The 24,037-nt window shown below is 34.4% G+C and overlaps 1 protein-coding gene across 1 annotated transcript; it reads right to left on the bottom strand.

Annotated features, from left to right (window-relative positions):
- Positions 1-21,769: 21,769 nt before the first annotated feature.
- LOC120185593 (aspartic proteinase nepenthesin-1-like) lies at positions 21,770-23,263 on the bottom strand. The gene has a single exon (XM_039189769.1). It carries the CDS (start codon positions 23,149-23,151, stop codon positions 21,817-21,819), a length of 1,335 nt encoding a protein of 444 aa, XP_039045700.1. The 5' UTR covers positions 23,152-23,263; the 3' UTR covers positions 21,770-21,816.
- Positions 23,264-24,037: the final 774 nt, after the last annotated feature.

Below are 24,037 nucleotides of genomic sequence, written 5' to 3' on the forward strand. Positions count from 1 at the left end.
ATTTACATAAAACTTGATAATTTACATAAATACAAATATGAGTTTACAAATAGATCAGAGCATTTCCAAATAAACGTGTATATATGCTAACAGTTACAATACTACGAACACCTATATTTAATTTGTTTGATCTAATCTTTAAAGGTGTACGCTATCCATGCTTAGCTTCACTCTTTGCTTTCTTCAAACCTACGTGTGAAACAATCATACGCTAAATCGATGACTTAGTAAGGCAAATACTAGAAGTGCTACTTAATAAATAAAAACTTTATTGGTTTTATCAAAGCATTTCAAATTATTTTCCATATCTAAAACAATATCCTTTTGAGTTATTATCTTTGTATGGCTTTGTTTCAAATACCAATGTATACTATTGAGAACTCTAGGTATTTGAGTACATTGAGGTTGTGCACTAATACTGTCACCCCAACTCGTAATTTGCACCAAAGTGTCACATAATTATCCCAAATGACCACATAGGTTTGCACCGGAGTGCCACATATTTGTCCCAAAAACCCATATTTTCCCAAATGATCATATAAGACCCTCGAATCTTGGCATACCAACTAACCTTTATCCTTATATATACTTTGGGCTATTTCTCACATAATGGGTTCAATCATTATTCGAAGTGTTCTTATTCACATAGATACTCTCATATAGAGTCTTTTCACATTCACTTTCAGAGTTCCATTTTCATAATCATATAATCATAAAACATAGCTTGTATAATGTAAATTGAATAAAACATTGCAATATAACATAAAAGAATATAAAGTTTTTTTAACGAAAACTTGGAGGTTGGCTTATCGTAAGCCTTCCTCAATTCTATTACAAAACCGAGAAGTTGCACTCACCTTTGCCTCACTAAAGTTCTAAGCAAACTCTTTAACCTTTTTGAATCGGTATTTAATATGTTGATCTGACCAAAAGTCGATTACGTTCAATCACTACACGAAACAAGCGAAAGTCAATATTGTTCTTCAAATCACTTAAATCCAATCAGGATAACTTGTGATACAAGAAACTCTAAATTTTTATTTCATGCCTAGAAGTATTGATACCATCTCTACAGTACTGATACTACCCTTCATGGGTGTATTGATACCGAATTGACATTCTGTAATCGTATCTTAAAAATAGTATTGATACCATCCCCTGTTATCGATAATACCCTCACAGTATCGATACCCTCTTAAACTGGTATCGATACTACCCTTAAGAAATACACAGATTATCCCTTAAAGTATCGGTACCGTTCTAACGGTACCGATACTTGAAGCCTAAAATAATTATTTTCACTTTAAATAACTTAAAATCCTCCCAAATCTTTATATCATCCCTCATTAAGCCCTTAAACTAAACTTCTTTTTCAAACCAACTTGTCACAATAACTACTCTTAAACATACCAAATTTCACCCAAAAATTTACCTCTAAAAATTATACCATGTTTTCAACCAAGTCTTTATCATTCTTATAACTCCTAACTCTTTAATTAGCTCATTGACAAGTCAAATATCTCAATAAAACTTCAAAACTACTCCATATCAGAATTCATTACAAAACCCTTTTACAATTTCATCTCTAATACTCATCTTGTTGTTTTAATGCTATATAAGCTTTCCTCAAGCTTATATAATACCCTAACTTCCATTACCAAACCAAATATTAAAGGAAAAACAATAATTTCATAATCTTACATTTGTAGGAAGAGGTGCACGGCAAGAAGAAGAAGGAAATAAGGAAAGAAAGAAAGGAAAGCTTCCATATACTCCAATCCTCGTGTTTAACCCCTAAATAAATACATAATTATTTTTTATCATAAAAAGACCATATTTCCCTATCTAATATAGCAAAAATATTCATCAATCCCTACACAAAAATTTCACCATCAATCATTGAATTTATCAAATTATTCTAATTCAACCATCAAGTTTAAATTTTTTACATTTAACCACTGACCTGATAATTGGGATGTACATATGCTGCTTATTTGGCGAGTGATGCTTCACAGAGACATAAACCCTCCGACTTACTTCACATCATCGATGTCTATGTTTCACAGTTTTCTATGAGCAGTGGGATGGTTAGTCATACCTCTAGGGTTCTTATTCTATAGAGTGCTACATCGTCATCCATCCCTCATCAACGAAATATAGTTGCTACTGTTGTTGTTGATGATGATGATGATGAGAGTGAGGAGGAATAACAACTTATACAAAGAAATCCTCTTCAAAATAGACAACCACCGCCTTGTGGAACACATTCAAGACAAACCTCAATAGACTTGTTTTTTATTTTGTTCTTAATGTTTTTATTAATTATGGACTTTTTATTATTTTGTTTCTTAATGTTTTTATTATTTAATTGTTTGAATTGTAACGTTTGTATTTAATTGCTTTTATTTTTTTATTATTTAGTTTGTAATGTTTATTTAATTTTCACTTGAGTAGACCATCACTTGAGTAGGACATTAATTAAAAGTAAACGAAAATGAAATAACACAAATTGAGTCTTCATAAATAACAATTACATCGTCATAGCTTCAACAGTTACGTAATGGTAAAAGAGATGAATATTTTTTCCTATTGTGACCTAGGTTTTTACAATGCCCACATATTTTGTTTTTTTTTTTGACGTTTCTCGAATATCCATATTACAATGAATTCGTGTAGATTTTGGATGACCTACCTTCATTAATAGGACAGATCTGGTACAATCCGAAGCAAATTCTGAACCTCGTCTAGGTCTTTCTCATTATCTATGGGGAGAACTCAAATTCATACACCTTAAATATTTATGAAAGTCGGTATACGGGATCCAAAAAACGATTATAATCTTGACGCGTATAAGAGCAAGTTGCTATGAAATGGGAGCATAGATATTTCAGAGCTTGAAAAAACTCACAATCACATCACATACCTTGTAGATTAACTCTGAACGAGTTATCTTTAATCCCTTGAAGAGGTCGTGACATTTCTGTGACATGAAATGATTTATGGGTTCGGGAGAAACTTGTTTAATATATTCCATTTGATGCATCAATTCTTTATTGTAGATCTACAATTAATCTTGGGTGATAAGTGTGGCCGTTTTGCATCCAAGTTAGAGCTTATCCCCCGAGCTTGGCAAAAAGCGTTCCCAAACAAAAATAAGTCGTTTTAACCAAAGTTGTTACTAGTAAATTACGCTCCTTTTAAGGTCGAATTGATAGCCTCAACCAAGTTGATCGTCATGTGTTCATATCGATATCCACCATCGTATGCATTTGTCCACATTTCTTTGTTGATGAGGCTGATATAATTGTATCTTGCTCGTTTTTCCTCGTAAATATTGAAGTATGGACTCAAACGTTTGAGGTAATAGTTCATAACCTGAGAATGAAATATAGTATTACTATTAAGTTCTCATAAAATGAAAATGATTGAGAAATGAAATTAGGCATGTGACATACCCATTCGTACAAGTAATTGACACTCTCATTCTTCATGAACTTTCTATGATAGTTTGCAGTAATATGTCAGATACAATACCAATGTTGGACATAGGTGGCTGCCATATTAAACCCAAAGACTATTGTTACTTTGATCCCAGCTTCACGATATGAAATGACAAATTTTCCCCCTCGTGACATGTAAGCATAAGTTTTTTAGGAAAAAACCCCAATAATCTGTATCTTCTCACTCAACAAGGGAAAATACAACTAGAAGAATGTTACAATTATCATCTCAGATAACTTCCAATAACAAAATTTGCTTGTATTTTCCATACAAGAATGTCCCATAAATTGAACCACTATCTTGCAGTATTTTACAACATTAATGCACTATGGGTAAGTCCAAAAAAATCGGTAGAATTGGCATCGATCGCGAAGCAATCGATCATTGTGATATGCATGGCAAGTTTCAAAGTCGACTATTGTCCCACGATTCTGCACACTACCCTAAACAAACTTGGTAGTTCTTTGTAAGATGAATCCCACTAGCCGTTAAGTTTTTTAATGGTATTCTACTTTGTCTTCCATGCTTTCTTGTAGGAGATGGTGTACCCGTATTAAGACCATATAGTTGAAATCAGCACCACAATAGCTATATGATAGCTTGCTTTGACCATGGGCATGATGTCTTGGCAGATTATGTCGGAGTCCAAGTTGGGATGGTCCTGATTGATACCTCTAGCACAACATGTATAAGGACCTTTGTATATTGTTAGTTCCTATATGTTGTTTTTCATCTTCCTCTTCGATACACAAACTATCCAGTTGCATCCGTTATCACATTGGACACGTAGCAGACATATATTTTGGTGGTGGATCGGTCGACTTATGAGTGAACAGAATTACAAATGTTGTAATTTTTAATTGCAATCAACACTTCTTATTTGGATAGAAACTCCATTCCGATATATAACTCACCATCATTGACTGTAGAGTTAAATTTGTAGTCACCAACTAGGCATATCCGTAAATTCTGACCCATACATTACACCATAGTTAGCTTCATACATGTGTGTTGGAGGTTCATTGTGTACCATATTTGTGAGAACTTCATCTATATCATCACCATGAGTCTATATTAAACTGCATTGATTCTGGCTCAGCGAATAGTTCAGTCTTAGCATTAATGCACTTGGCTCGCGAAGAGGTTATTCTGGTAAAGATGAGGGTTCCTCTGTGATACTGATATTTACGTCAAATAAGCTGGTAGTTGAATATATTCTCCTTGAACTTGAAGGCATCATGTCATACAGGTTTTGAAATGAGTGTTGTGTCACATGCATATCCACATTGAGGTCGAAGAAGCTCGTAATTGAATGCATCCCCTTGAACTTGAAGGCATCGTGTCAAATGGGTACTGAATAGATTGTTCTGTCGAGGGCATCTCTATATTCAGGTCAAAGAAATTGGTAGATGAATGCATTCCCTTTGAACTAGAAGTGATGTTGCTATACAGATTGTTCGTGGAGCCACCTCGGTGGAGATCATAACAAGTTACTGATGAATGTCTCCCCATTGAACTAGATGAGATGTTATCAGGATATGGATTTCCCATTAACGAGTTAAAATCATTATAGATTACTTGAGTTGGGCTGTCAACTTGAACAGCTTGTTGCGCCAGCCCATAGTGGAAGCATAATGACATACCACAAACTGCATACACTTCAACAAATATGGGATATATTTGTGTATCAACGTGTGAATTTTGATTTTGAGCATCAACCATCATAGCAACATTGTTATCGTTGGAGAGTTCGAATATTGTATAAGTTAACGAAAATAGTGCAGTTGAAAATTTTTACTGAAGTGAGGACATTCTTCTAGTACTTCCAACATGAATCTTCCTTGAAATTTTAGTGATCAGCTCAAGAGTGATTTTTCTCTTGAAGGATATTCTGAAAAAATGATTTGATGCAAACAACGCCGATTTCGTCTTCCCGAATTTCTCATCATAGTAAACAATAGATGAAATATGCCTCATTTGAGAGTTTGAGAGTTTGAAAAGATTGAGAGTCTTATGTTTGCAAAAACAATAGTTGAAATACACATAATTAAATAAATAGTATACGAATTAAAATATAAACTAATGCTAAAAAAAATAATTTAAATAACACTATTTAATATTATTACCGTATCGATAAAATATCTCGAGATATGATCTCGCCTTCCATTTTACAATCATAAAAAATAATAGAAAATAATTAATATGATAAAATTTGGTCAAATAATTAAATATAAAATAAATATAATATAATAAAAATAATTTTACATTCTAAAAACTATAACAAAATCTACTTAGCTTGATAGAAGGAATTAATATAAAGAAGAATCTGAAAGTAATTTTGGTGTGATTTGATGTTTGTATTCGGGGTAATTATAGGGAGAGAGATGGGTGAATAGCCGAGATTTAAGGCTCGGGTAATAATGAAAGGGGCGCTTCATAATACTCGTCTTCCTGTATGTGTCAGATTATCCTGCGAAGGCGCGCTTCATGATCCGCGCCTTTCAACGTGATACTTGCTCGGATATAACCACACGAAGGCACATTTCATGATTCACATTTTGTCATAAAAAAATACTAATACGGTAATATTTAGATAAATAATGTCCCAGGTAATATTTGGTTGTTAGGCTTGGGTAAAAACGCCGCGGCAGCCTGTATTTTATTTGTGAATTATTTTAGATTAGTTTTTGTATTTTGTATTTTTTCTCCTTTCCAGATTTTGGTCTGGTGTTTGTCAAATATGTCGGGCGTTATTTGCTCTCGCTGATTTCGGATTAATGAATTATTGTGCTTTTTTTTCTTCTTTATCTTCTCTTGGTTCAAAGTTGATTATTGGGGTGTAATGTAATATAGGAATTAAAGGAAAACAGTTTTGGATTAATAATTGAACATTTTTAATTAAATAATAAAATTTTTAATCATGTACTAAAATGGTATTTTTTATTTTAAAATGTTTTTCTTGGTAAAATATAAATATATTTTTAAAATAAAATTATCTCAATTATTTTGGTTCATGTGCGATAGAATAAATATAAATCATTCTTTATAAAAAAATTGATTTTAAAAAAAGTTTATAATTAAAAATCAGAGTAAAAAGGATTAGAATTGGGAGTCAGTTACATGATCAAAAGGTTAAAACACTCACCATGTCTAAAATGAATATTTTATTAAAATCATACATTGTCTAATTTATTTTCAGGAAAATTACGAATTTAATTTAATAATTCCTTGAGTGAATACAAATTTAATCGAAAGAGTGAACATATTAAAAATAAAATATTTGTATAAACTCTTTTAAAATTTTATTAAAAATTATTCACTTAGTTTTAAAAATGATGTTATCTTTTGCAACCAAATAAATAAAATTCCATTCGCAGTTACTTTTTACAAAATAAAAAATATCTTAGTATAACCAAACAATATTTTCTTAAATTTTTATAAAATATTTTTGATGAAATGTAAACATCTAAACTAAATGAAACAAAAAAAAATGTTAGTAACAATAAATAATTAATAATAATAATTAATTAATTAAATTAAATAACAATTTTCTCCGGGATTGATTTGAAAAGGGAAAAACATAATTTAAACGGGTGAAAATACTATTAATTTATGTAAAAACAAGCTAAATTGAAACATATACAAAGTAGAAGGATCAAAATTACAATCAATTCACACAAAGCAAGTGATCTTGATGATAAAAGAATTGTTGTTATTTTTTGAACTCCTGGATTCGATTTATCTTTAAATATATGCTACCTAATACATACATCAACTCAAATTGCAGTGAATTTGATTATGTTTATAGAGTTTGGGCTTGAACCCGAGTGAGCTAGAGGCCACTTGGACCTGGATTTTATGTTTGTATTGATTTAGACCTGGTTGAACAGAAGAAAATTGATGTACATAATTGTCACTCTTTATCTATTGTTGTAAAACAAAAATGACCCAAGGATAACATGTTTCGTCCAGTCATGAATTGAGCCACTTATCTTTTGTGACTGATCTAGTTTTATTTAGGAATTTCAATTGGGCAAGGTGGGTATATGGATGTTTTTCTTTCGCACTCATCCCGTCCAGAATTTTTATCCTTATTTTCGTCTTGTTGCAGGTACAAAATTAAAGACATTTCCGCAAAATTAAAATCATCCCCGCCCCCCACCACCCACGTAGGTTCTAAGACCCACTTGATCTTTGTTATATCCACTCGATAACTCATTTCATATAATGTATTTTAAGTATTAGTTGAATAACGGCAAAAAGAAAAAGAAAAACCTAAGGTCCTCGCACTTATAAAAAAAATAAATGCGACCTACTTTTTTTTTCATTCAATATGGCATTCCACGTCAAAAAAAATTCAATGTAGTTCTTTGACCAACGGTTTCCGTCGTTGACTAACGACTCCATTACTTTGTGCTAAAGTGACACGTTAAGCAAGGCAACATCCTATTTTTTCTTTCAATATGATCCTCCAACTCAAGAAAATAACTCAATCTGCCATTGACCATATGTTTAATGCTGTTATAAATGAGAAAATTATACCATTTATCACTGAACTATCTTATATCTTCTATTTTAGTCACTAAATTTTAAAAAAATTCAATTTAATCACACAAATTTTGAAATACTCTTGTTTTGATCATCATGAATTATTTTATTAATATTTATGTCTGATTTGACATTTATTATTTTTATTTTATTAATATATGATTAAAATGATATTGATTAAATTTGAAATTATATTGAAACAAAAAAATATTCACTCTGCTTTATATATTTCCAAATATCCACTCTCATCTTTTATCCTCTCATTTCATATTTCTTCCTTTTCAACCAAAGATTTATTTTTTTTCTTTTATTACTTGATCAAATAACTCATCCCCAACTTTTCAATTTTTTTACAAGTTCAATCTGGGTTCATTGAATCTGGTAATGAAAGAAAAAAATAATATTTGGTTGAAAAGAAAAAATGTCACATCATACATAAAAATTAATAAAATAAATCATGATGATTAAAATAGGAACAATTCAAAAGTTGAGTGATTAAATTGAAAACTTTTGAAGTTTAGTGATCAAAATATAAGAGAAAAAAATAGGAGGGCCAAATTGAGTTATATTTTCTTGAGTTGGAGGGCCAGATTTTGAGGAGGTTGTCCACAAGCTGCTCAAAATCAACCTCCTCAAAATCTAGCTTGAGTCGGGGCAAGAGGTAACATGATAGTGTAATATAATAGATCAGCCATGTGTGTTCGTCTTGCCTATTTCCCTTCTGGCTCTGCTGCTTTATGCATTAACCCTTTATCCCTCACAAAACTTAATAGCTTTCCTTTTCATTTTTAGTAGAGTGGTTTTCTTCTTTCTTATTGTTGCATTATGAGAAATTTGTTACCTTGATTTTGATTTTTCAGATGGAGTTATGCGTTATGACCTTGGAATGCTGCAGTCAGGAGAGAACTTACCTTCCGTATTACGGTCTTCTAGGGAAACGATTTTGCCAGATCAACAAAGTCTCTCAGAAGAATTTTGATAGATACTTTGTTCAGCAGTATTCTATGATTCATCGTCTTGAAACAAACAAACTACGTAATGTGGCAGTTCTTCGCACATTTACTTGGCACAGATGCTCTGCCTTGGCATGTTCTCGCCTATGTACGCTTAACTAAGGAGGATACTACTTCTTCCCGAATCTTCATTAAGATTCTCTTCCAAGTACGCTAAAAGCATATACATGCATATTTTTTACCAGTTTCTTTCCTCTCTTTTTTTGGCTGGCTGTAGTTTATTTATGTGTTTGCATTTGGGAATTTGGTTGGTTTCAAACTGGATTTGGATGATATAAGACAAAAAATACTGGTTGGTTGGAAATAAACTTGAACTAGTTTACTATATATAGGTAGTTTTACTGTATGGCGGAAAAAATCTAAGGCTAATTTGTGACATATTTTAATTTAAAATGTTACCATGTTTAAAGAGTTAGATACTTAATACATTTTTCGGTTATAACCAATTACAACATTTTTATGTCTACTCTAAAAAGTTACACAATTGATAATAGTTTCAGTTACATGAGTTCTTAATTGTAAGTGTTTAGTTTACAACCAGAATAGTTAAGCAATTCACCTTATATATTATGGAGAACATAATATTTTCTATTTCAACCTAAAATGTTACTAAGCTTAAAGAGTTAGACACTTGATACATTTTTCTGTTATAACCAATTACAACATTTTTTTAATATTATATTAACCAATTATATTTTAAACTTTTGTGTATGTGTATATATATGGAAAATTTTGTTATGTTGATTTTGATACTTGATAATGGTATAGAAACTGTCGGAGCATCTTGGAATCCGCAGACTGAATGAGCGGCTCTTAGATCCCAGCATGCAGGACTCGTTCAAATCTATTTTCCCAAGGGATAATCCCAAGAACACGGTTTCCATTAACTTTTTCACTTCCATTGGGCTTAGTGGTATCACTGAGAATTTGTTGAAAATTAAAAGCCAAGTTGGCTACATGGCCAAAACACTTTCGGTGACTTTTGGTGGTGCATTAATGCACCGAATGGTGGAGTCAAAAAATGAGTTGTAATTGTTGAAAATGTGCAAGGGTAAAATATCCAATTTAATCACTTTACTTTTAGAGTATTTACAAGATTAGTTCTTAAGCTTCAACTATAAATACCCTAGCTCATTTAGCTTCAAAACCATCCCAAAGCATTTTAGTTTTCTCCCATTACTAGAGAATTTAGAGAGTTTATTGAGAGTTGTTTTCTCATTTTTATCAAGAGATAATTATCATTGTTTTCTCTTTGGTAGATCGAGAGATGTTGTAATTCTTATTTTCTCATAGTGAAATTCTTCTATCGTTGCCTGTGGTTTTTACCCTATATTATTTAGGGGTTTTCCACGTAAATTTTGTGTCTCTTTTATCTTCATATTTATTTTATAAAAATGACCAGTTGTGATTTTGCTCTATCCGATAGCCGTCTTCCGCAACAATTGGTATCAAAGCCAGATTAAAGTGTGTAATATCTACTTATTGTCTTTGTGGTTGCCACCAAAAGGTGAATCCTCTAACATAAGAAAGTAAGAAGGTATTACCCATTCTTTGAAGGTTCCAGAGAACTATTCACGATAGTAAATAGTGGGAGCAATACACAATAGAAGCTATGACAACGAAATTTGATATTGAAAAATTCAATGGGAGAAATTTCTCATTATGGAAATTGAAGATGAATGCTATCCTGAGGAAAGATGGTTGCCTAGCATCTATTAGTGAAAGGCCGGTAGATTTCACATATGACAACAAATGAATCGAAATGGACGGGAATGCTATGTCAACTTTCATCTAACATTATCAGATGAAGTATTGTCAAGCATCGAGGAGAAGAAGACAGCTAAGGAGATATGGGATCATCTTACCAAATTGTACGAGGCCACATCGTTGCACAATAAAATTTTCCTTAAGAGGAAATTGTACACTCTCCGTATGTCAGAATCTACTTTAGTGACGGAGCACTTAAACACACTGAACACGTTATTTTCTTAGCTTACATCCTTAAGATGTACAATAGGAGAACAAGAACGTGTTGAACTTCTACTTCAAAGTCTACCTGATTCGTATGATCAACTCATCATCAACTTGACAAATAGTAATGTCACCAGTCTAGTCTTCGATGATGTTGCAGCTGCTGTTCTCCAAGAAGAAAATCGGCGCAAGAATAAGGAAGACAGACAAGTAAATCTGCAACAAGCAGAAGCGTTGACAACGATGAGAAGGAGATCAACGGAACGTGGCCAAAGCAGTAGTCACAAACATGTTAGATAAAAGTCAAGAAGCAAGAAGAATTTAAAGTGCTACAACTGTGGAAAGAATGGTCACTTAAAGAAGGATTGTTGGAGTCTAAATAAAAACTCCAATCCACAAGGCAATACTGCAAACACTTCAGACGATGGAGATGCTCTATGTTGTGAAGCGTCAACCACCGTGGAAGGTAGAAAGAGATATGCAGATATTGACTCATTGATTCGGGAGCAACATATCACATGACCTCAAGAAGAGAATGGTTCCATCATTATGAACCTGTCTCAGGAGGATATGTGTATAGTTGTAATGATCATGCCTTAGAGATCGTTGGCGTGTGAACCATCAAATTGAAGATGTATGATGAAACAATTAAAGTTGTTTGAGATGTGCAGCACATAAAAGGCCTGAAGAAAAATTATTATCCTACGGATTTTTGGATAATAATGTGAGCAAGATTGAAACACAAAAAGGAATCATGAAGGTGTTCCGTGGAGCGCTTGTAGTGCTGAAAGGCGAAAAGATAGCTGCAAACTTGTACATGTTGAAATGAGAGACTTTGCTAGAAGCAGAAGCCTCTGTTGTCTTATGTAGTTCAGATTCTGCAATGCTATGGCATCATAAACTTGGACACATGTCAGAAAAAGGAATGAAAGTCCTTGTAGAGCAAAAGCTACTTACAGGCTTAACAAAGGTATCACTTACTTTGTGTGAGCATTGCATAACAAGTAAGCAGTACCGGTTAAAATTTATCACATCAAATTCTATAGGCAAAAGTGTTCTAGAATTGGTTCATTTTGACGTATGGCAAGCACCAGTTACATCCCTAGGCGGAGCAAAATACTTTGTCTCATTTATTGATAAATACTTCAGGAGATGTTGGGTATACCATATTAAGAAGAAGTCAGACGTGTTTTCAACTTTCAAAAATTTCAAAGCGCGGGTGGAACTGGATTATGGAAATAATATCAAGTGTTTCAGAACAGATAATGAAAGAGAATACACAAGCGAAGAATTTGATTACTTTTATAGGAAAGAAGGCATCAAAAGACAATTCACAGTGGCGAACACTCCTCAATAAAATGGAGTGGCAGAGCGGATGAACAGAACCTTGTTAGAAAGAACAAGAGCAATGTTGAGGGATGCAGGCCTAGAAAAATCATTCTGGGCAGCAGCTGTCAATACCGCCTGTTATTTGGTGAATCGAGCTCCATCAACTGCAATAGAGCTGAAGACACCAATGGAGATGTGGACTAGTAAACCAGTTGATTATTCAAACCTCCATGTATTTAGAAGTATTGTGTATGTGATGTACAACTGCCAAGAAATCTCAAAGCTAGATCCAAAATCCATGAAATGCAAATTCTTGGGATATGCTGATGGAGTAAAGGGGTATCGCTTGTGGGATCTCACTGCCCGCAAAGTGATCATTAGCATGGATGTCATCTTTGTAGAAGATAAACTACAAATAAAAGAAGATGATGATAGCCCTGGAAAGTTAGAGACTACATAGATACATGTGGACAAGGAGGTTGAACAAGTAGATTCTTCTAAAACAGAACCAGCACATGATGAATAAGAACCAGAGAGTTATGAAGCTCCAACAACTCGTCAATCAGATCGTGTGAGAAGACGTCCCAATTGGCACTCAGATTATGTTATAGAAGAAAATGTTTCATACTACCTTTTAACAGAGGACGGTGAGCCATCAACATACTAGGATGCAATAAACAACTCAGATGCTTTACTATGGATGATGGTGATGCAAGAATAAATTGAAGCCCTTCATAAAAATAATACATGAGACCTTGTGCCACTACCACAATGAAGGAAGCCAATTGGTAACAAATGAGTCTTCAAAATCAAGCGAAATGGTGACGATCAAGTGGAGAGGTATCGTGCAAGACTCGTGGTCAAAGGATATGCTCAAAAAGAAGGTATTGATTTCAATGAAATATTTTCTCCTATGGTTCGACTAACAATAGTTCGAGTAGTCTTGGCAATGTGTGCTACATTGAACTTACATATAGAGCAGCTAGATGTTAAAACAAGTTTTCTTCATGGAAATCTTGAAGAAGAGATTTATATGCTCCAGCCTGAAGGTTTTGAAGAAGACGAAAAGAAGAACTTGGTTTGCAGGTTGAACAAATCTCTTTACGGTCTAAAGCAGGCGCCGAGGTATTGGTATAAGAGATTTGATTCCTTCATTATGTGCCTTGGATACAACAAACGTAATGCAGACCCTTGTGCTTATTTCAAGAGGTCTGGTGATAACGATTTTGTTATATTACTTTTGTATGTGGATGACATGTTGGTTGCAGGACCCAACAAAGATCATATTGAAGAATTGAATGCACAATTGGCTAGGGAATTTGAAATGAAGGACTTGGGATCAACAAACAAGATTCTAGGGATGCAAATTCACCGAGACAAAAGTAATAGGAAGATTTGGCTTTCACAAAAGAATTACTTGAAGAAGATCTTGTCAAGATTCAACATCTAAGATTGTAAGCCAATTTCTACCCCTCTTCCTATTAACTTCAAATTATCCTCCAGTATGAGTCATAGCAGTGAAGAAGAGAGGATGAAGATGTCTCGAGTACCGTATGCATCAGCAGTGAGAAGTTTAATGTTCGTTATGATATGCACAAGACCAGACATTGCACAAGCAGTGGGAGTGGTTAGTCGGTACATGGCGAATCCAGGCAAAGAGCATTGGAATACAGTGAAGAGGATCCTAAGATACATCAAAGGGACCTCAAATGTTGCATTATGTTACGGAGGATCAAACTTACTTATCAATGGGTATGTCGATTCTGACTATGCATGAGATTTGGATAAAAGCAAATCTACTACAGGATATGTGTTCAAAGTTACTGGTGGAGCTGTAAGCTGGGTTTCAAAATTACAGTCAATTGTGGCTACGTCCACAACAGAAGCAGAATATGTAGCAGCTACACAAGCCAGTAAAGAAGCAATTTGGTTGAAGATGCTATTGGAGGAGCTTGGGCACAATCAAGAGTATGTCTCTCTGTTTTGTGACAGTCAAAGCGCCTTACATCTAGCAAGGAATCCAACATTTCATTCAATGATAAAACACATACGAGTTCAGTACCATTTCATTCGTGAAAAGGTGGAAGAAGGGACGGTAGATATGCAGAAGATCCATATCAAAGACAACATAGCAGATTTCATGACGAAGGCAATCAAAGCTGATAAATTTACCTGGTATCGATCCTCCTGTGGCCTGTCAGAAACGTAAGCAACATGATGGTACAAGGTAGAAAGAATGGTGTGAAGATATGATTGTTCCAATCAAATCTTCAAGTGGGAGATTGTTGAAAATTAAAAGCCAAGTTGACCACATGGCCAAAACACTTACGGTGGCTTTTGGTGGTGCATTAATGCACCGAATGGTGGAGTCAAAAAACGAGTTATAATTGTTGAAAATGTGCAAGGGTAAAATACCCAATTTAGTCACTTTACTTTTAGGGTATTTACAAGATTAGTCCTTAAGCTTCAACTATAAATACCCTAGCTCATTTAGCTTCAAAACCATCCCAAAGTATTCTAGCTTTCTCCCAATACTAGAGAATTTAGAGATTTTCTTGAGAGTTGTTTTCTCCTTTTTATCAAGAGAGAATTATCAATGTTTTCTCCTTGGTAGATCGAGAGAGGTTGTAATTCCTATTTTCTCATAGTGAAATTCTTCTACCGTTGCCTGTGGTTTTTACCCTATATTATTTAGGGGTTTTCCACGTAAATTTTCTCTCTTTTATCTTCATCTTTATTTTATAAAATTATCAGTTGCGATTTTGCTCTATCCGATAACCGTCTTCCGTAACATAATTTACGTGAGTATTTGAAGAACATGCCCAGACTTATCATGCAACAACAGAAACCACCATCAGAATCAGAATCCGATGATGGTTCTGGGAGCACGAGTTCATCCGATCGAGAAAGTGCTCGTTCCGAATCAAAGTGGCATTCATCAGGCTCTGATGAAAGTGAAAGGCGCAGGAAGAAGAGGAGGCGGAGGCAATGAAGAAGTGGCCTTTTTACCAGGTCTCAGGTACTTGCTTCTCCTGCTTACTTTACTCGTTCATGATAATCAGAGTACGTATCCGGGCATTAATTCTTTTTGTTGTTTCAACACTCGCATTTGCACGATGATAACAAAACAAAGCATGTTTGGATACAATTAGAAATAAAATTTTTGAAAGAATTTTAAAAAAATACGCATTATTTTAGATAATAATATTCTACTTTTATAGACCAGCAATATTTTATTACGTGTTATATTTTAATTATTTTTACTCATTTCAATCAATTATAAAACCGTTTCTTATCCTTTTTGATTATTTGAAAACAAAATGAAATTTGCTGAATACTTTTTACTATTCTTTTATTTCATAGGGATCGTTTTTACCGTACCAAATGTTCCCAACGAATATAATTCTCTAATTAATCAGTCTTATATTCATAGGTCATGGTTGTTTTCTGTAAAATTATTGTTTAAACGTTTGAAAAACCGGGCTCATTGAAACTAAAAGGACATGCATAAAAAAATTTAGGTTTGGTATTAATTTTGCAATTGCGAGTATATATATATATATTCTTAAGAGTAATTCTATAAATTGTGTTTTCTAAATTTTTTAGCTTTTATTAAATTTAACATTGTAATTAAGACTGGCAGGACATGCCAATGTCAAAAATAAGTTTTTTTTAAAGGTTCATTATTTTCCCTAATTAATTTTTCAAATAAATGTGATAACGACATTCAATTTTTAACTAATACAATTTAAAAAAAATGTTGAATATGATAAGTAGACAGGTACTCATTTATCATTTAGTGTTAACTATATTATGTTGATTTTATTTTAATTTTTAATTATACTTAAACTATTTTTTATTAAACACGATTTTTAAAATTATTATATTTAATTTTTATCTATAATGATTCAAAATAGTATAAAATGTTATATTATAATAAAGATTCAACATTTAACTTTTAATAATATATCAACTAGATTTATAATATATATTGAGTACTTATAAAATTTAATGCTAAAAATTCACAACTCAACTTTTTTGGTTTATTAAACCACTTTCTGGAAAACATCAATAGCTGTTGAGGTTCCTTGGCATCCCCTTCTTGTAAGAGATGCCCAGTATTTGGGCACAATGATAAGTCTTGTCAGCAAAGAACCAATCTCAAAGTCAATTCTGGAAAAAGAAGGAAACTTCTCCAATTGCCAATCAAGTAGGAGGTATTGAAGTTCTTCAATAACCAGTCTGTAATGTCTCACAAGGAATTGAGGTCGGTAATTTGCAGGAGGATAAGGGAGGTACTCTCTCGAATCAAGCTAATTCTAAAGGAGTTGCTATACATGATACAACTAGTGATCTTCCAAAGGATGCTGATGCCTCTATTCTCCGGGAGCAGTCAGAGACTCTTGTTAATGATAAGCTCGACCATTCTGTCCTTTTCTGCTATTACAGAGTCACAACAACATCTGGAATTGGATACTGTTGTTGCAGACCTTATTAATCCTTAGTTTGCTAATATTCCTTCCACCAGCTCAATTCCTCAGTCTAAAAATGGAAGAGGTAAACATTTTAAGGATACTGTCAAGGGCTCCCTATCAGGATCAAAAAACAAATTTGAAGTGCTCAACTCCGTTGATGAACTTCCTAATTTAGAGAATCAACCTCGAAAGCCTAGAGCAGCATCATTAGGAGTTGCTGGTTTAGTCAAGGAGCTAAAATCAAAAAAGAAAAATCAAATTGACAAAGTTAAAAGTATGTCTGTTGAAAGCCAAGGGACTAAGCTTATGATAATCAGTTTCTGGAATGTTAGGACTCAATAGTCCTCTAAAACAAAATAAAGTGGTTCATAGAGCCATGCTGAACAAGGTGGATGCCTTTTGTCTGCTGGAAACCAGAATCAAAGTGGATAAATCTGAAGCAATTTTTTTCTAAATTTTCTAATTGGAATTTTTGTTCAAATTATGATTATGCCATTAATGGTAGAATATGGATGCTTTGGCGGAAGGGAATAGACCTGTACATCATTCAAGTTGCTGATTAGTGTATTACTGCTAAAGGGAACTTTCAAGGTAAACCGGTTTTCATCTCGGCCATCTACGGTAGTAATGATGGAGTTCACCGTAGGCAGCTTTGGCAAAAGATAAAGGATGTTGAGTCTATTGTTGATCAATCTCCTTGGGTCTTAGGAGGAGATTACAATATTTTTTTGCATGCACAAGAAAGTTCTGATCACGATCTCTTAGGCCATTACCTCACTCCTGACATGAAATATTTTCATGTATTTACTCAAGAGCTTGCTTTGCACGATCACCCTTTTTTTGGTCCCAAATTTACTTGGAGTAACAAACAACAAGAGCTTTTTCTTGCTAGGAAGCTTGACAGAGTCTTAGTCAATCCTAGATGGGACTCTGCTTTTCCTAATTCCTTTGTTGAATTCCTCGCAGCTGGTGTCTCTGATCATTGCATGGCTGTAATTTGGCTTTCCAAATATCCTCCTACTTCAAGACCGAAACCGTTCAAATTCTTTAATTTTTGGACTGCCCATCCATACTTCTTGAGTACTGTTAGACAGTCTTAGAACCTCAATGTGCTCGACAACCCTATGACTGCCTTGTTCTCTAAGTTGAAAAGACTCAAAATTTGCCTTAAGGGTTTTAACATCGATCACTACAGCAACCTTTCGGACCGTATTAAATTAAAGAGGGCTGAATTGGAATATCAACAACTCCTAACTCTTAAAGGAGAGGATGTCATTGAGAAAGAACTCGAACTACAAGATCAGTTGAAAATCCTTGAAGAGGCTGAAACTAATCTTCTTAAGCAAAAGGCTAAAGTTCATTGGATGAGAGATGGTGACAAAAACACAAAGATTTTCCAATCGATTGTAGCCTTTAAAAATAAGAGGGACACTCTAAGAATTCTAGTGGACGACAATGGGAATAGACTTGAGACTTATGAAGACATGTCTAAAGAAGTTGTTTCCTTATTCTCTAAGCTTCTTGGTACTTCTGACCCTATGGTCAAGGACACCGATCCTGCTCTTCTTAATAACCTCCTTAATTTTTCCATGCCGGCTGAAGCTTCTTCTAACCTCGTAAAGGAAGTTACTGAAGAGGAAATAAAAAATGCTATCTTTTGCCAAGGCAACGATAAAGCCCCTGGACCGGATGGATTTACTCCCTACTTTTTCAAAATTTCCTGGGCTATTGTGGGCAATGATGTTATGTCTGCTATTAAATTTTTCTTCAGCAATGCTTTTATTCATCCAGCTTTTAACTCCACTATTATCGCCCTAGTTCCTAAAATTCCCAACCCCAGTGTTGTCAAGGACTTCCGGCTTATTTCTTGCTGCTCAGTTATCTACAAGGCTATCACTAAAATTCTTGTCAATAAAATGAATGCTTACCTTCCTCAGATTATTACCATGAATCAGACTGCTTTTATAAGAGGAAGAAACATTATTGATAATTCTCTCCTTGCTCAGGAAATGGTCAAAGGATATGGCAGGAAAGTTATTTCTCCAAGGTGCTCCATGAAAATCGATCTTCATAAGGCTTTTGATTCCTTGCATTGGGGCTTCATCTTATCAATCCTTCAAGCCCTTCAATTCCCAAATATTTTCATTGATTGGATTGAAATTTGTTTCACCCAAGCCATGTATTCTATCTCCTTCAATGGATCTTTAACTGGTTATTTCAAAGGAGCTAGAGGGCTCAGACGGAGGGACCCCATCTCCCCTTATTTATTCGTATTAGCTATGAATGTCCTTTCAAATATGCTCAATTTGGCTGCTGCTAAAGGCATCTTTGCTTACCACCCAAAGTGTAAGAAGATTGGGCTAACCCACATTTTCTTCGCAGACGACCTCTTGATCTTTTGCAAAGGCTATGTTGAATCGGGGGTTGGTGTCCTAAGTGTTCTTGATCATTTTTATCAAATTTCTGGGCTTAATCTTAACTCTTCAAAAAGTGAACTCTTTGCAGCGGGTATTTCATCAAGGACGTTAGAGGATCTTAAACTCTTTACTAGTTTCAAGATTGGGCGTTGCCTGTTAGATACCTCGGTATACCTCTCGTTACATGGAAATTAACAGCCAAAGACTGCGAGCCTTTACTCGGTAAAATCAGGCAATGCTTGCAGCACTGGTCCGACAGGAACCTAAGCTATGATAGCAGTCTTGAGCTAATTCGCTCTGTCCTGTTCAGTGTCTGTAACTTTTGGTGCAGGCAACTCATACTTCCTGCTTCCATTCTTAAATCCGTGGATCAACTCTGTTCCAGGTTTTTTTAGAAAAGAGTTTATACTTGGGAATCCATATGTCTGCTGAAGTCTGAAGGAGGTCTGGGTTTGAAAAACACTGCTATTTGAAATAGAGCTTGTACCATCAATCTTATTAGAAAAATTCTAGCAGGCGACGAATCTTTATGGGTTGCATGGCTAAAATCCTATGTTCTTAAGGAGCACGATTTCTGGAATTTTGAAGCTGGATCTAACGTCAGCTGGAGTTTTTGTCGAATTCTCAAGTTGAGATCAATTGCATTCCCTATTGTCTCGGCTGCTCATCAGCCGATCAGAGAAGTCTATGACAAGATTCGGATACAACGCATGAAGGTTTGTTGGAACAAGCTTATATGGTATCCTTTGCATATCCCAAAACACAGTTTGATTTCATGGATGGCCTTATTGAATCGTTTACCAACCAGAGACAGGTTGCAGAAACTGGGTTTATGTTCTGAATCTACATGTGTTAACTACTGCCAAGATCAAGAATCGCGGGATCATCTCTTCTCTCAATGTCCTTTTGCTGTTGGACTTTGGAAAACAGTTTGGCAACTGAATGATATAACTATTACTCCTCTTACTTGGGAAACTATGGTATCTTGGGCTAGCAAAACTTGGAGAGGGAAGTCTCTTATCACCACCTTATTGAAGATTTCTTGGAACGCTTTTATCTACTTCATCTGGCAGGAAATGAATCAACGTATTTTCCAGGGTCGGCAAAGATCGATCGATATTTTGCTTAATGACATTATTGAAACTGTAAGCATTAGACTTAGGGGCAAAGCTATTAATAGACATGATAGCACTAACCAATTGCTTTGTAATGCTTGGGGTATAGTCTAACCAATCTTTCATTCTTTTCTATTTAGGTTGCTTTGTCTCTTTGTTGGTTGATTTGTTGTAGCATAACATTGCTATTTTGGGTAATAAATTCTGATTTATCCACACACAAAATATTTGTTTAAAAACAACTCTTAACTTTTTGATATTGAATGCTCACACCTTTGACATCTATGATGCATGAACCCATGTCCTTAAGGAATAACAACAATTCTTTTACCACAGAAGTCACTTGGTTTGTGCATAATCTTCGGTTTTAGTATAAGATTAATGTGTTTGATTTATGAATATTATGAACAGACCGTAATCCTACATCATAATATAGGGTATAAATTCATAATATGCCTTTTCATATGTAATCTAAGATTATAGGTTGGATCTACTTAAATAGTTGAGTGATTTGATTGATAAAATTTAAAAAATGATGGTCAAAATGAAAAGAGACAATAGTTAGGTGGTCACTGGTATAATTTACCCTTTATTTTAAATAATTTACTTTTAAATTTTTTTAACTAATTTATAATTTTATATGTTGGGCTCTTTAAAATTTAAATTTTTATAAATTGGTGTTCATCGTTAATAGTGTTGGTCGAGTACCATAGAATTTTCCTAAAGAAAATCATAGTAAGATCTAAATATTACTAAAATTCCATATTAGCCGACCAACTATAGTAAAAAAAGTATTCGTTATCCAAATGTAAAAGAAATCATTATAGAATTGACTTGATTGATAAAATTTCAAAAATTATGGTCAAAATGAAAAGAGATAATAGTTAGGTAGTCATTGGTATAGTTTACCCTTTATTTTAAATAATTTACTTTTTATTTTTTTTAACTAATTTATAATTTTATATGTTGGGCTCTTTAAAATTTTATAAATTGATGTTCATCGTTAATGGTGTTCGTCGAGTACCGTAGAATTTTCCTAAAGAAAATCACAGTAAGATCTTAATATTACTAAAATTCCATATTAGCCGACCAACTGTAGTAAAAAAGGTATTCGTTATCCAAATGTAAAAGAAATCATTATAGAATAAAAGATATCTTTTTTTCTCAGAAGCTGAAATATGGACTCAATTTTGCTTACAAAATAAGTGTGATAATTAGTTGAAATTATTAAAATTTTATCCAAATCCCTTTAGCTGAATAATTTAAAATTTTTGGGTAAATATTATAATCATTTAATGTTGAAATATTTGATCTTTACAAGTAATTTTAATTATTATCACTTTTTTCTTAATTTGATGGCTAAAATAAGCAAATCAATAAATTCAAACAAGGATTGAATTTATTTCAATTTTAAAAGTTACAAATCAACACGCAAACGAAAATGAAATCATAAATTATGACATTGTGTCTGAATGAAAGACACCGTTTCCTTCTTGAGATCATGAACAACCAACATGTTCTGCTGTTGAACGTTGCCGAAGATCGACATCCCACTCGAACTCCCCATCGCCAAGCATATCACTCCCGAGCTCGAGTCGACGATCATATAATTTTCCGCTGGTAAATCCAAATCCGCATGGTCGAAATGGAATATCAGTTTCGGAACTTCCACTTGAGTTGAATCTGACGGCAAGCTGAAGCAAAGGTCAAGCCCCGTCGAACTCAAGCTCTTGACCGAAAGCCCCATTTGAGAAATGAATTCCTTTTTCAGCGCATCGAAAGCAGCTTGTTCTAGGTACGTGATGGTGGTGCCGGAGTCGATGATCACACCGCCGGTGCCATCGTCTTCGAGTGCAAAAGTCGATTTCTTGATTGGCAATGGAGTGCTTCCCACGGTAATGCCTTGGAGTGAAAGATAGTAAAAAGATGGCTGTGATGGATTACGTATCAATGGAGTGGTTTTCATTGCACCTAATGATTCATTCCCACTTGCTATTGGCCCCATCATAAGTAAGCTTTTTTGGGTCTCATCGATGGAGGTTAAGCAATAAGAAAACTTGCGTTCTTTCAATTGTGAAACTAGGGATAATGGTCCACGCCCGAGTCCTATGAGGCCGGCGCCTTGCGAAAATCCGTCGCCCTCGTTGTCTTCTCCGCACCCGAATCCGATTTTTGGAATCGAAACCTTGTCGAATGTGAATGTATCTCTTCCCATGACCCCTTGCGTCGAGGAGTAATCACCGTATGTGTAGAGATACTCGCATCCATCGTTGCATGTCGATTGTGGTAGCGCGGAGCATAAATCGCTCGAGCAAGATAGCTTGGAGAACGTTGAAGACTTTTCCGGGTCGAAAATTGGGGTAGATTGATCGTAACATTGGGTACAAGGTTTGCATTGAGTCCATATCAAATCACTCCCGGTGTCCAAGATCGCAGAGTAACTCGTCGGTGGCGTCCCAATCGATAAGTCCATTAGAAACTCTCCGTTCCCCGCGACGATAGGTGCTTGAACAGCAGTCGAGTCTGTGCTCACCGCAGAAACCATGGCATTCAGTCTCTGCAACCTGTTATTCCCACGCTTTATCCCACGCTGCATCCGCTCCCATTTGGTTAAATTCTTGCCCGAATCAATATGCCTGAGCTTGACTCTAAACCCGTTTCGGAGCTTATGGACGTGGTCCAATGCTCCCCTCGACGTCGAAACTGCCGGTGAGACGTACAATATGACAATAACCAGTGCCGAAAATGAGACACGACATAAAGCATGGAGTGAAGTCGCCATGGGAATGTAATTAGAGAAAGAGGGATTTGAAGATAAATTGAGGTTGGTGAGATGAAGCAAAGTTATGTAAGATTGGAGGAAGCTCAAATTGTGTTTAGACAATTAACATTGAAAACACATAGAAAGCAACGTAACTTGAGACAACAATAATGGAGTAAATATGGGGGAAAATGGAGAAAGACAAGGATATTAGCTTAGAAGAGAAGAAGGCTAAAGTTATAAGTGAGACATGCCATCTTGTACATGGAGGTTGAGATTTCACCACATTTGCAATGACTTTTCATGGTGGTTGAAGGATATTTGGGCAAAATCAATATTATATATATATAGAGAGAGAGAGAGACATGTCTCATGATTCCCAGGAATGAATAGAAGGAGCTTACGGTAAAAAAAATTTATTGATAATTTATTTTTATTTTTAAAATTTTATAAATTTATATATAATATAAAATTATGTGCCCATCCATGATACTTCTAAAGTCTAAAATCTTCATTAGCATTGAATTAAATATAATATTGGTATTGAACTCATCAAGATTCTTATTGGATAAAGGAGTGTTGTTCTCCCTATAAGTCAAAGGTTCGATCAGTTGTATCTGTAAGGTATGTGTTGTCAGTGACTAAAAAAGATTATGCACATATACAACTTTGTAACCGCTCCAGACTATCCAAAAAATATAATATTATTATTATCCATTACTTTCTTGGTATTCTACATGTTATTATCATTTACGAGGAAGATGGATATACTAAGCCCCTAAGGAAACAATTATATATCCATTATTTTAGAAAATATATTAAATTTAGTTTAGTTTATTAAAGGAGGAGAGAGAAAATTAGAAAATTTACATACCCATTTTAAAAAATATATTAAAATTTTGAACCC

The sequence above is a fragment of the Hibiscus syriacus genome, unplaced genomic scaffold (genome assembly GCF_006381635.1).
Source record: "Hibiscus syriacus cultivar Baekdansim isolate YM2019G1 unplaced genomic scaffold, ASM638163v2 tig00113124_pilon, whole genome shotgun sequence".
NCBI classification, from domain to species: Eukaryota; Viridiplantae; Streptophyta; class Magnoliopsida; order Malvales; family Malvaceae; genus Hibiscus; species Hibiscus syriacus.

What these genes read in the sequence shown, in the direction of transcription:
- LOC120185593 (XM_039189769.1), bottom strand. Translation starts at nt 23,151, where the DNA reads ATGGCGACTTCACTCCATGCTTTATGTCGTGTCTCATTTTCGGCACTG.